The 13,730-nt window shown below is 36.8% G+C and overlaps 1 protein-coding gene across 3 annotated transcripts in view; it reads left to right on the top strand.

Annotated features, from left to right (window-relative positions):
- LMO7 (LIM domain 7) overlaps window positions 1–13,730 on the top strand; it is a 132,015-nt gene that overhangs the window by 92,196 nt on the left and 26,089 nt on the right. For 2 of the 3 annotated variants that reach the window (XM_083854634.1, XM_083854632.1), the window contains 6 exons: window positions 1,180–1,209; window positions 3,513–3,630; window positions 4,794–4,936; window positions 6,308–6,767; window positions 7,531–7,854; window positions 10,732–10,846. In XM_083854634.1, coding sequence (XP_083710760.1) covers window positions 1,180–1,209; window positions 3,513–3,630; window positions 4,794–4,936; window positions 6,308–6,767; window positions 7,531–7,854; window positions 10,732–10,846 — 1,190 coding nt within the window. The remainder of the gene's footprint in view (window positions 1–1,179; window positions 1,210–3,512; window positions 3,631–4,793; window positions 4,937–6,307; window positions 6,768–7,530; window positions 7,855–10,731; window positions 10,847–13,730) is intronic. The other variant, XM_083854633.1, reaches the window with a different exon arrangement.

Raw genomic sequence — 13,730 nt, 5'->3', positions numbered from 1 at the left:
AAACATTTCTGAAACACATTAATGCTTTAAAGACAAAATCTGGAAACAAGTGTTCTGATATTCTTGCTTGCACCTAAGTTAAAAATGCTTGTAAACTGTCCTGCTACAGTTCTTAGATGATTAGATGAGGTGAAAAAAAAAAAAAAGTGTTTTGCCTGCCCAAAGTCATGGTGCATGCAAGTTGTGTGTCTGTGTAATAATAAAGTCCACTGTGGCACATTTTATTCTGCCAATACTATCTCCCAACTTTCATACAGTCTTGATTCATTCTTTCCTCTAATTCTTTCCAAGTATCCTCAAAATTTCTCTTGTCTGACTGAATACTGTTTCTTAAGTACTTCCTATCTCTCCTTTGAATTTTGTATTTACTGGGAGAGAGTGGAGTTCCAAATGTTTACTTAGCTCTGAAAATACGGCATTGCAAGTTGCAGATCTCCCAGCTGTGCATCATTACTTTGTGACTAAGACACTTCTGTGTTCCAGTTGATATTTTGGTGTTGCTGCATTTAATTTGTAAGCTTAATACTGTTAACAAAGTTCGAGCTTCACTGAGAAAAATTTCTGAAGTGCTTGGAAATATTGCATGTTTTAAAAAATTCATTCAGTAGAATTAAATAGCTATATTATAAAATACTCATATTCAGGAATACTAAAAATCCTCTTGAATTGCCCTGGATTACGGCAATTGTGTTCAAGGATAAATGTGCTAAACTTTCATATAGGTTCTTTTATTCTGCTACACATCAAGTATTACTTTCAGTTAGTATCAGAAATGGTTGAAGTAACAAGAAGACAACCTCTGTAAGCCATGCTTTTTGTTGTGACTCAAGCTGGCATTAATTTTAATTTATTGAAATGAGTCTTGAGCATCGTGCTTTTTTGCAGCACTTAAGTGCAGAAATAATACAAGACTCTATTTGTGCAGTATTGCTAAATGAAAACTGTTGGAAACTTGCAGGCAGCCTTGTTCTGACAGTTCTGCCCAACTTTGCCCATCATGCAAGTCCTGGTGTGTTTTTTGACTGGCGTCCAATTCCTGATGTGTTATTCCATGCTGGCTGGTTCCCAAGCTTTCAGTTTCCCCATCACTTAATGAGAGTGCTGGTCTACTAATGGTGTTGATGTTGTTACCAATATCAAGACACTGAATCTTTTCTTTTTTGGTTTCTGATTTCTCAGACTGTTTCAAAAGCTTTCTGATGAGCAAGGGTAAGTTTTATAAAAGCTTGAAAGATCGTAATGCTGTTTTTTGGCCTCTTTTCATCTTTATGCATGCACAGCAGCTAAAAACTCATGCTGAAAACTTGTGCATGATGCTTTGTTGTTCTGTTCTTTGCCATTTACGTAATGAATGTAAGAGATAAAAGCTATGTATATGGCAAAAGTTCTCTCTGCTGTCTCATGTATTCAAGTTATGGTTATCAGGCACTTTGAAACTCAGCTCTAATGTTTTATTCCTGCTGCAGTGAAAAATTTGTTATTCTGTATTTAAATTAGACTTTAAAACATTCAAAACGTGTAAAGAAATATTAACAAATGTTTTATTTTGAAGGCTGTACAGCTAGGACCTGAAAATAATTAACAGCAGTGATATTTATCATGGGATTGGTGAATGATTTGGGGTTATTTTATATCTTCCAGGTTATTCAATGCTCAGTGGTAAACTTATAGATGTGTATAATGGGAACTTGTATGTTTATGATGAACTGCAACTCAAAGAGAAATAATTTTTCCACTTATTGTATGACAGCATGTTAAGCATTTGGGAATGAGTGGTGTTCTAATGATTTTTTAAAATATTTATTTATTTATTTATTTATTTGCTTCTCTAATTTTACCCTGAGGCAAACCTGGCAAATGACTAAACGCTTCCAGAATTGCAAAATATTTTAGAAAAAGTTAGGTTTTAGGAGAGGGAGACTCAGAAAACTCAAGTCACTAGTTAGGTTTTACAGTTTAGACTGAAATTAAAACTAAGAACCAGTTCCATGGTATGAATATACCTTTACTTAGATTATATTTTCTTCAGGTCAAGATTTTCTTATTTTGTTCCAGGCAGATATAGCAACTCAAGAGAAAGAAATGGAAACTATAGTTATGTATGTTTTCTTGAACTCAGCTGGAACAAATTTGATACACCCTTATGCTGTATTTGGTTACCCCAAAACAGTTCTATGTGTGATGTAACTTAAACATTAAAAATGTGGAAAAGAACTGTACAAGAAAAGAGTGTCTGCCATAGCAACCAGGTGATTTTTTGCTGAATTCAGCACTCATTCAAAAAATAGATAAGCAAGCAGATACCATGAGTTAATGCCCAAGCCTTTATTTCTAGAGGACAGAGGCCAGTCTTATGTTACCAATGAAAGTGATTTCAGCCTCTGGGGAGGAAGTGAGAGTCTGGTTTGGTAGTTCAGAGATCTCTTGGAATGCAACAGATTAGCGTAAGGATCTCTGCTGAATTTGTTTTGATTTTTGTCTGATTTTCCATCGTATCAGCGAAGTGCCACATTTGCAAGTCCTGTTAGAACTTAGTTGCATCCCTCCATAACTCATACTTTGGATAAATGAAAGCAAAGGTATTTTTGAAACCAAAAAAAACCACCCCAAGCCCTTGAAACTTAGCTTTCCCTTTGTATTACACCATTGAACCTTATGATGAAACACCTGCATTTTGCTTACTGTCTCAGAGGCTTGTGGTCAAATCTCATCAGGAGGCTTGTCTTGTATCTGAACTAAATATCCGGTTATGTTTATCACTGTAGTGTGAAAGAATAAAGGAAAATGTAGCATGTGGTGGGAGGAGAGCATGAAAGATGAGCTTTGAGGAATTTAGGTTAAAGGGAACTAGTAAGTAGGAGTTCCTGGGGGGAAACTGTAGCCATGTTGAAGAAGTTAGCAGGAAGATGGCTGTGTTTTCCCAGCTTGAATGGAAAGCATCTCAGAGGCTTGGGGAGGATCAGCATAGGCTAGTGGGGTCTGTGACATCCATGAAACAAGCATTTCGCAGTGAGTGACTCTTAATCTTTTGGGAATGTGCATCAATACCTGATTTGATTTTATGATTAGCCTAAGGAAGGAAAGAGCAGGAGTTGATACTGGGGCTGTTACAGGAGAGAAGTCAAAGGATGGGAATTTAGACTTGAGGGTAGAGGATGCCTTTTGGGCCAAAAAAAGAAACAAGACCAATAAAGAGAATAATAACTTAAAACAGAAGTAGCAGTGTTCTTTCTATGAGGAACTCAATGTGAATGATCAGTGTGGAGATGTACAGAGCTGCTTATTCCCTTAACCTGATCTTATTTGCTCAAATATCTAACTAATGATTTGTGTGTTGGCAGTATAGCTCATCACAGTCTCATTCAGCTGCCTGTGTGTTTCTTGCTCCATTCAAAATAACACTCATGAGCATTCAGTTGTACTAATACAGGTCTTTTTCTCTCTCAGAAGGTTTCACTAGTGTAAATGAGGGCTAGGATGTTATAGAACTGAGTCTTCTTTTCTCTTTCTAGGAGTAAATCTTTGAATGATGTCAGTGCAGAGGAATTGCAGACACTGCGCAAAATCCGTTATGAGGAGCTGCAGAAGATCAAAGAACAGTTACAAGAACAAGATCTGAAGTGGCAAGAAGTAAGGACTCCTTTTCACCTCTCCTTGTGCATCCTGCTGGAAGGGCTGGGTGTCATCTGCCTTCAACATTTCTAGTAAACAAATTTTGGCATGTGTGCAGCAATTCGTGAGGCTGTCTTCTAAAGCAATTCATCTCATGCAGCTACTAGAGTTTGTGGGGATGCCTGTTTAATGCAGAACTGAAATTTTTTAAAATTTTGTCCTCAGTTTCTGATTAATGCTTCAGGATAAGGCTTGTATGTATTGTAATAAAGCCTTCAGGCTTGATTTTCTGTGGTCATAAAGAGAAGTTTGTGCATAGTTTCTTGTGTTATCTGCAGTTTTTGAATACTTTTTTTGGAGAAATGATTGGAATGTCTGAGTATTTGATTCTCTGGGAGAAAGGCGAAGAAGTAATACTTCCTTGTGCAAATTCTTGAGACTTCTATCCCCTGATGATTCTGTCTTAAATCCAGCTTTAAACTGTATGGTAGCTTTGCACAGCATCACAAGCATATCTAAAGACTTTTCAATGTATTAAAATCTCTGCTTGACAATGAGTATCAACAAGAACCCGAAATTAAGAACAAAGCACCAAACAAGGAGTTCATAGTTATTTGTTTAATGCATCTCAGTTCTAATATTCAGAACTTCCCTTAACTCAGCTCTGGTATTTCATGGTCAATATTGCCAGTTCACATTGCGGTTTTACAGAAATGAAGAAACTACAGAAATATCTGTTTTCAATTTAAAATTTAGGGCATATTTATTCTCAAGCTAGTGTATCAGTCTAATGTAGTAGTGATTTGGAAAAATGATGATGTCCTAAACTCTAAAGCCCTCAACACAGAAATACAGATGGCATTTGCATTAGTTTTCAATTATGTGTGATTGAGTGAAGTATTTTAGACTAAAATTGAAAATGTTAAGGCGGGGGGCGAAATGGGCCAAATGACATATAGTCCAATAATTACAACTGTTAACTTAAGGAGGCAGTGAGCTTGCAACCCTAACTAGAACATGACAGCACCTTTATCATTTAGGGGAAAGGTACATGAAAATGTGGCTGTGATGCAGACATGTAAATAAAATCAGGGCAATAAATAGCATGTAATGGGATGCCTCTGTAAGTCTGTGAGGCCTTGAGAAAATCTGATGGTGTACATTCATGTTATTCTAAATAGGATCTAGCAAAATGGAAGAATCGTAGAAAGAGTTACACTTCAGAATTGCAAAAGAAAAAGGAAGAGAGAGAAGAAATTGAAAGGAGAGCGTCTGAGGTGTCTGGAAGGAGTACCAAGTCATTGAAAGAAATGCAGCAGGAGAGGTAATGGTCCTAATGGGAGTATTATGTTTAAGAACATAAATCTGAGCATTTTTATTCCTTTGAATTTTTGAGACGCTTCGCTTTTACCAGCAAGTTGCAATAGATTCTGCAGAGATCTTGACAATTTTAGTTGCAAAATAAAATGTAGAAATCTAGGCAATTGAAGGGCTGAATATGGTTTTCTAATGCTCTGTTTGCACAGAATGTTAAACAGCTTTCTCTAGGGATGATACTTTACTCTGCTGTCCATAAAAAGTATTGAGAAGTCAACATTTGCATTTCTTTACATTAGTTGAAACAATAGCACTGAACTGAACTGCCTTTTCTTTTCATGGATAGAGTTAACTATTTCTCTTCCTTCTACCACTGAATTTGCTATTTTTTTTAGCCACTGTGGAAAACTGCAGCCAGAATTTTCATGTATGTCACAGAGCTGCAAACTTTACTTGATTTCCCCTTCATCCCTAATTTTTCCTTTTGATATTTACTTTCTGAAGAGTAAAAAGTGTAAATTGCACAGTACCATTTCTAGTGATGACAGTCTTATTTATCTATCTATTTATTTATTTATTTCAAATGCGCATATGACTGAGCTGAAGGTAATATGCACATGACATGTATTCATAAAAGAAATATGTCTAATCTTTTGGAATTATTTAATTTTTTAAACTTATTTGTGAGGACAAAAATTAGTTCCTTGAATAAAAGTATGGATGCTAATAGTATTGAAATTGAACATTCAACTGAACTGAACATAAAAGTATGGATGCTAATTGTATTGACTGTTCAGTATGTTCACATATAAGAGTCTTATATCTGATGTATTAAAGATTGTCTTTGTAGTGGTTTTCCATTTATGACAAAGGAATGAATAACAAAAAAAATAATTAGCTAAATTTCAGGGCACTGTCTTATTTAGGCATTTAAAATTCAGCATGGCATTTTCATAGAGCAGAAGTGTCAAGCACAGTTATACAGTTCAGGCAGTGTTATAGGACTATCTTATTCCTGTCCTAAATAAATCTGAATTTCCGAGGATGTGTAACTTGAATGTATGCATATCTGTATAATTTATAGCTATGTGTAGCTATGTAATTTTCTTGGCAAAGATTTCTATCATGATGGCAGGCTGATAATGGGATAGTAGTATATCTCAGTGTTATGAGAGTGCTGGACTGGGGAGGAAGAGGAAGAAGATAGAATTAAAAATATGTGAAAATGCTAATATATTTAAATGATGCTATTCATTTTCATTTACAGGAGATGTATTATTTGGCTTATGCTCTGCTTTAAACATTTACTAGTTGAAAGACTTTAGGCCTGCCTGTTTGTTGGGTCACTTTGGTATTTTAATAGCCTGTATTCCTATAGGGAGGAGAGAGATCAGGACTCCTTTGAGCAGCAGAAACAGGAACCCAACTGGGCATATTCACTGAATGATGATGTGTTCAGCGAAGAAAAAGCACCTTCCACAGCAGCCAAAGATTGGTCAACAGCCAAAGATTACCGTTTGGAAGAAGATACTTCCTACAGCACTAAGGACAGCAAAAGCTTGTACTCCACACAACCAAGCAAGGAGAACCTGCCAGAGAGCTCAGCTGCTCGAGAAGCTCCTGTGCCGCAGGAGAGCCTGGCGCAGGAGCGGGAGCAGAGCCCGGCTCTTTTGTCCACCCGCTACTCAGTGAATGCTCAAACTGGGTCAGCTCAGGTTTCAGCTTCTCTCCCGAGAACTTACCAGAAAACTGATACCTCCAGGTTAACATCTGTGGTTACACCAAGACCTTTTGGTGTCCACTCAAGAGGAATCTCGTCACTTCCACGGTCGTTCACGGTAAAATTCCACTTCATTCCTGAAGTTTGTAAACATGGGGTCTTCCATAGCTGGGGGAACACTAGTTTTAATGTTTTGGTTTTATTTAAAAAGAGCCTCCTATATGATGAAGGCTGTGTTAATAAGAGCAGACAGTTCTGTCGTGGCTTTAGATGTTTACTTGTGTTTCTGTGCTTAAATGCCGTCCTAGAATTAAAGCTGGTAACTACATTTGGTAAAATATTCTTTTTATGACTTATGGCAAGTCTCCTTTGTGTGCTTTATAAAAAAACCCTGTTGTTGGAGGTAATTATCCAAGTTGGTAATTAGCCAAGTTAACATAATTGTTAAAGATATTTTTTTTAAATAAAAGTTTCCTCTGCTCTGCTGACTTTATTGAATTTGAAATTTTATGCTAGGCTAAATTTTGTCCCTGCTATACAGCACAGAAACAATGAAATTTAATCCCCCCTACCCCATTGCTATGATGATTTTCAGTTTTCTCCTAAATACTTATTTGTTTCAATTTCAAAAGTGGTTAGAATGTAAATAATTCTAAGCAGATGACTTTAACAAGTTTATCTTAAGAAGTCTGGAATATTTGCTCTGCAAGCATTTCAAGAGAAAAAAATATATTTTTCCAAGTAGGTAGTTAGCAATCAGTACAGGAACCAGAATTTGCTTCAAAGGAGGAGGTAGTTTTGTTAAATATAAAAATCACTGAAGGATTTAAGGATTTCTTGTTTAAAAGCACTTATTTACCAAGCTGTCATTTTTTTCCTAGATGGATGATGCTCAGAAATACAACGGAGAAGTAGAAAAAGCTAAAAGAACTCAAACTTTGTTCACCAGCATTTCCTTTTCACAACCAGACTCTGCACACCCTCTCTCCACTGGTGCACTCAGAAGTAGAGGTGAGGGGGAAGAGGAGGAAAAAGGTGTTCAGTCAACACCTCCTCCTAGTTTGGCATTACCTTTAAAGTCCCAAGACCAAGATGCTGGGAGCAGTATTCCTAAGCCAGAGTATGGCATTCCTCCTGATTCTCTTTCACTTGCATCTTCTGCAGAAATTACGAGTCCGACAGAGCCTAAGGATTCAAAATCCACGGTAAGTGTGGAAATAATTTGACTACTTGGTGTAACTGAATGCCACAGCAGAATAATAGAGAAAATATCTAAAAGTGCATCTAATGCAAGTATTTTTCTGGTAGTAAGAGGACATCTCAGAGACCTGCTATTTCCTTTGATATAATTTAAGGGAGAGTACTTGGGAAAGAAAAAATATTCTTTTGCTGAATTTTTCCCTGTCCTTTTTGTCATGTGCTTAATTTTATTTATTCCAATTCAGATTAGTTATTCTACATATAATTTAATGCTTGCAAAGTTTTGCTATTCTCCAAATTAGCACATAGTGCATATAATCAGGTGTAACAGATGAATTATCTGAGCTGCTGTAGCATTCATTTGCACTTTTAAACTGATGGTGGAAAATAGAGATCAGCTTTTCAAAGGCTGGCCATAAACATCAGTATCATACTATCCTTTTTTCCATTTATTGTAGCTTGGGCCTTTTTGGTTTTTGGGGTTTTTTTCTAGCTATTTACGTGAATCTAATTAATGTTCATGTTAATTTTGAAGTAAATCACCATCTCTTTGTCCATATGCTTATTGGATAAGGGGTTGGGTCTCTCAGTGTTCTTTTTGAAATAATGTATCTTAAATGCTGTTTCCTCCAACTGATTGCATGTTTCACCAATGGTAACTTTAATTTTTGATATCTTTCTGTACTATCTGATGATTCAGTTCATAACCCTTGACAGATTTGCATTCCTGATCTTGCTGTAAAACTTAATTGTGCCAGTTCCATGGGTGAAGGTCGTAAGACCTTGGATGCTGATTTATGAAATCGCTTCCCATACTACCTTTTTAGAAATTCATTCACTTCCATACAATCTTCTTCCTAATCACTTGTGGGAAAGAAATACATTTCAGTTTAACATCCCTGATGCCTCTTGGCCATTGTAATGAATTTTTCATAATTTTTTGAAACTGTGATTGCTATATAAGGAAGGAGATTATGACCTTTTTTTTCCCAGTGTTGTAACAAAAACAGGCAGAGGAATTTGTTTTAATCAGTGAAAACTGACAGATTAGATATGAGTTCTTAGTATCTGTTAAAGCAAGACGAATGAGAATAGCATGTACTAGGTCCATTTGTTTTTCTCCTGCCATTAGTTATGAGATTATAATTTTTTCCTCCTATAAGTGAGTATTAAGGGGGGGGTATTTAATTTTTTTTTTTTAAAGTTAAAAATAAATCTTGATTGTGTTATGTAACTTAATGAGCTCTAAGTTAAGGAATGCAAGTTCCATTTGATGTGTTTGTAAATCATTGCCAGAGAGATTGATAGAGTTCACTAGTTATCAGGGCAATAACACCAGGTCTGTGGAGCACTGTTTAAGAGTTGACCTATAAAAATGGTAAAGTTCAGTGTACAAAGTCACATTACTCCTCTGACAAGAGATATATATGAAGAGTCATGTTGGGATGTTGGAAAAAAATAATAAAGACCAGTAGTAATTTCCAGGAACACACTCAAACTCTAAAGGTTTGTATGTTCTCTAGCCCAGAATGCTAAACTATTTAGTAGAGTCACTTTTGATATACTCGCCTAAGGACTTGGGTTATATGGGAGATTTACACACCAGTAGCTGCTGTTGTGAAGAAAAGACTTATTTCTACCCTGGGCCATTACGGGGAGTGTTTTCCCAGGAACATTCCTGTAACATGATGCGATACCTTGGGATAATGTCTTGCAGTGTTGTTTTCTTCTCTATCCAGTACCCAGGTATTGCTGGAACCACCTCTGGCTGCGCCTCCCTGAGACTCTGGCTAGCTGTATCTGATTGTGCAGTGCTCGCTGTAGCTGCCTGTTGAACCTTACCAACATAGGAGCTTGGAGCAATTGGCATAGGTTTCTAGACTTTTAAATATTTTAAGTTAGGGAAAATGAATCCAACTCTTCAGGAAGGCTGGTTCACTAGGGAACTAAATATAGGTGTAGATTTAATGCATATGTAAAAATGTGCAGGGTCTCTTCCATGCACGTTTTGCTGGAATATATCTATTTTATTTTGTTTGACAGAAAAATCTTTTTTTTTTTCCTTTTATGTCAATGTCATGCTGATGAAGTGCATAGCATGCATTTGGGTATTTTAATAGTTTTTAATGAGCTCACATTAGAATGTTAATGTATGCAACACATGCTCTTAATATAGCGTGGGATTGAAAGCAAGTGTTACAAAATGTTTTCCCATTCAGATATTCTTGTTGTTTAAAATGGTGATGTTAGATTTTTCATTCAGATTCTGAAAGCATCTTGAAAGTCCATTAAAGGCAAAGATCTGAGTTTAGCTGATTTGGGGTTTATTTTTATTTTCTAAGGTCTCTATTGCAATATCCATAGCAAGCTGGTAGTATTCCATACAAAATCAAGATGATTTTGTATCCTAAGTAAACCTAGTTGCAGCATTGAGCCTAAAGGAACCTGATGATTCTCATGGTAGGAAGTGCAAGGCAAAAATGATTGATTATGGTTATCTAGCTTTTTCATGTCTCTGATGCACTCTGAGGAGACAGTACATGTCACAAATTCACAAGACAGTCCATGAAGAATCATTTAGATGTTTGATTTCCTCCAAGTTTTTAATTTTTTTAGCATTGTGTTTCAAAACATTTAAAATACAAATGCAGAGTGAAATATATGTGTAGGGAAAATATAAATGTAAACTGAAAACACACCTGTTGGAATAAAAAGCAAATGAGTTAGTTAACTGACTTCAATACTGTTTCCTTTGTCTGTGATGCTAATAATAGATGATTAAAGTGCACATTGTGAGCAGCCTCACTTATTTAGAGGATAAGCTTTCCCTCATTTAGATTCTTGTGATACCAGATACTGTAGTGTCATGTTTTATTTTTCAGGAGCAGTACAGTGAACTGAGAATCAGTATAAACCAGAGACCTGGTCACAGTCGCAGCTTTGGGTTTGCAACAAATTGGAGTTCTTCAGGAGCCATTGTACAGACTGTTGAAGAAGGTAAATGTTTATATATACACAAATTTTTGTTCCTATATTTAGTTTGCAGAGGCTTCTAAATTAATGCATTTGCTGTTAAGAATGCTGCAAACATTTTAAAACATCAGATGTAGAACTGAAGTATCAGTATTTAGTTTGCTAATGCATTTCTGTGAATCCTCCTCTCTTGAAACAGGTTGAATTTAGAAATACCAAAATGCATTTTCCTAATCAAGGAGAGTATAAACATGATTATTTGTTCACCAAGCCTTTTACAGAACAGTATTGATGGGCAAATACAGACTTCTAATATACTGACTGTTTCTTTCAGCTAAGTTTAGAAGATTTCACTTCACATGGTTTGTAAAACATGCAGAGGAAACTTAGGAGTTAATACTCTTTGTTCAATTTCTCCTTTCTTAGTCATGCTGAATTTTGGAGACAGCTCATATTTTTAAGTAATTGCAACTTCTAAATTGATTTCCAGTGCAGTTTTTTTCAGTTGTTTTAATATTGAGGGAAAGAAACATTTTTGTCTTGAGATGACACATATATGAAGTTTATTTCTAACCTTTAATAATCTTCTGCAGAGAACAAACTCAATTTTCTTAAAAAAAATAAGACAACAAAACAACAAAAACCCAAGAAAATCACATATAATGCTCGTTTTCTAAACAATGGTCTTTCCCACTGCCAATAATACTCAAGGAATATTGAATTGCACCCTTCCTTCCATGTAATACAAGATCATCCTGAGAAAGGAGAAATAGCTGGAAAATTTTAATTTAGTTAGCCCTGTATTATGCTTTCCAGAGAGGAGACAATACCATTTAACAGCAATTAATGAGCACTCTTGGATTTGTTGTTTTTTGTTATTCAAATTCAAGAAGTGAAGAGGTCTTTTACTATATCCAGATACTTTTCATTACTAGACTTGCTCTATGATAATGCTCCTTGAGGGAGGATGGAACAGATGAACAGATGAGCTGTGGTTGCTTCCAACCTGTTTGGTTCTCTGATTCTGGAAATACTAATATTCACTTTGCCTGAAGAATAACTTTCCCTTTGCATTCCCTGCTGCTAGTCTTCAGGTTTAATTTACTTCCTTGGAGGCAGGGATCTGTCCATTTGCACTGCCAGCTGAAAAGGAGAAATCTGAGGGTAGTGAATGTTCCTGCTGGTCATTTACAGAGGTCCACATGGGCTCTGTCTCAAGGAGAAGGTGAAAGCTTTGTGGTTGTTATCTCACTTAAGCTTTATTACCATTCTCACAAGGAAGAGCACAAAGTATAGATTGAACTGAGATTGGACTGTATCTCAGTGTTCTCATTTTTAGCCTGTGTTCAGCATTGTTTTCTTCCAACAACTATCTCATCTTGTATCCTTATTCAATGACTGTAGCTCCTTCTAAAGAAATGAAAGATGAAAGAGCTGGGTGACCCATGGAAAGAGTGATATGTGCTTTCAGCTAGGCACTTGGGAATGTTGTATTTCCTCTTTTTAAGGATAAGTCATAGGATAATTCAGGTTAGAAGAAATCTTGGAAGATCACCTACTGCTCAAAAAATGTCAAGATTTAATTCAGATTGAGTGGCCATGGGCTTTCTTACCCATGTGGGTTTGAGACCCTCTGAGGATGGAAACTGCAGAGCCTCTCTGGGCATTATCCTCCCAGAGAAAATTTTCCCTACACATCCAGTCAGACTGATCTTTGTCCCGGACTATAACCACTGTTCTGTGTTTTCCTGCCATAAATTTCAATAAAGAGCAGTCTTTCCCTTCTCAGGAACCTCCTGGTATGTACTGAAGGGGGCTCCTGTTAGGTTCTCCTGCAGCCTCTCTTTTCCAGGCTGAGCAAGCCCATACTCCTCAGCCTTTCCTCACAGGTCAAATTGCTCCAGCCCTGACCATCGCAGTACTTTTTATTTAACTTTCCCCAGTTTATTGATGTCTCTCTTACAGAGGAACACCAAAACTGGACACAGTATTGTCAATATAGCATAAGAAGTGCTGAGTGAATGGAACGGTCACTTGTCTTGATTTGTTGGTCATGTTAGTCTTCATACAGCCCCACTACTGCCAGGGCCCCCCAGCCTTGCTCTCCAGCCCATCAATTCCCAGCCTGTACCGTCTCTAGGATTAGTCCTTTTCAGAAGCAAGACCCTGCATTTTGCCTTCCTGAATGTCAGGTTCCTGCCCTCAAGAGCAGCCCTACCCTCCAGTGTATTGGCCAGCCTCTCACTTTTGACAAGGTTTGAAAACTTGATGAGGGTGTGTTTTACCTCCTTCTCCTGCTTATTGGTGAACGCATTAAAGAGGGCAGGCCCCTGGATACATCCTGATGAGATCCAGGTGTAAGCAGCTGCCAGGCTGACTAAGAGCCAATAACCACTTCCCACAGAGCCTGACAGCTCAGCAGGTTTTTCATCCATCTGGTTGTTCTGCCCTGTGGACAATACCATCCCAGTTTTGGTACCCAGGTTCTATGGAATATCATGTCAATAGTCTTATGAAAGACCAGATGAATTGTAACCACTTCTCTTCCCCCCATCCACTAGTCAATTGAGATCTAGTCAATTCATCATTGAAGATAACTAGGTTGGTCAAGTGTGATTTAGGCTTGGCAAATCCAAACCAACTGTTCTAGTCACATTTTTCTCTTTCTTGAGCCCAGAAAAAGCTTCCAGGAATACTTTTTCTGACTGTGTTTTCTTCCTAACTAGCTATATGATTTTCTTAAGATGATACCCAGCATTTATATTTTTTACTACTTATACATGACTCTGTATTCTACATACACTATTCCTTAAAAAAACACTAAGAAAACTACTTGATAGGCAAAATTAACTTCTTATGTGGTCTCAAAAAGCTAAGTAAGAGTTAAGCTTGTAACACATATTTCAGT

The sequence above is a fragment of the Zosterops lateralis genome (assembly GCF_965231275.1).
Source record: "Zosterops lateralis genome assembly, chromosome: 2".
Taxonomy (NCBI): domain Eukaryota; kingdom Metazoa; phylum Chordata; class Aves; order Passeriformes; family Zosteropidae; genus Zosterops; species Zosterops lateralis.
This window is presented reverse-complemented; position numbering and strand designations above follow the sequence as displayed.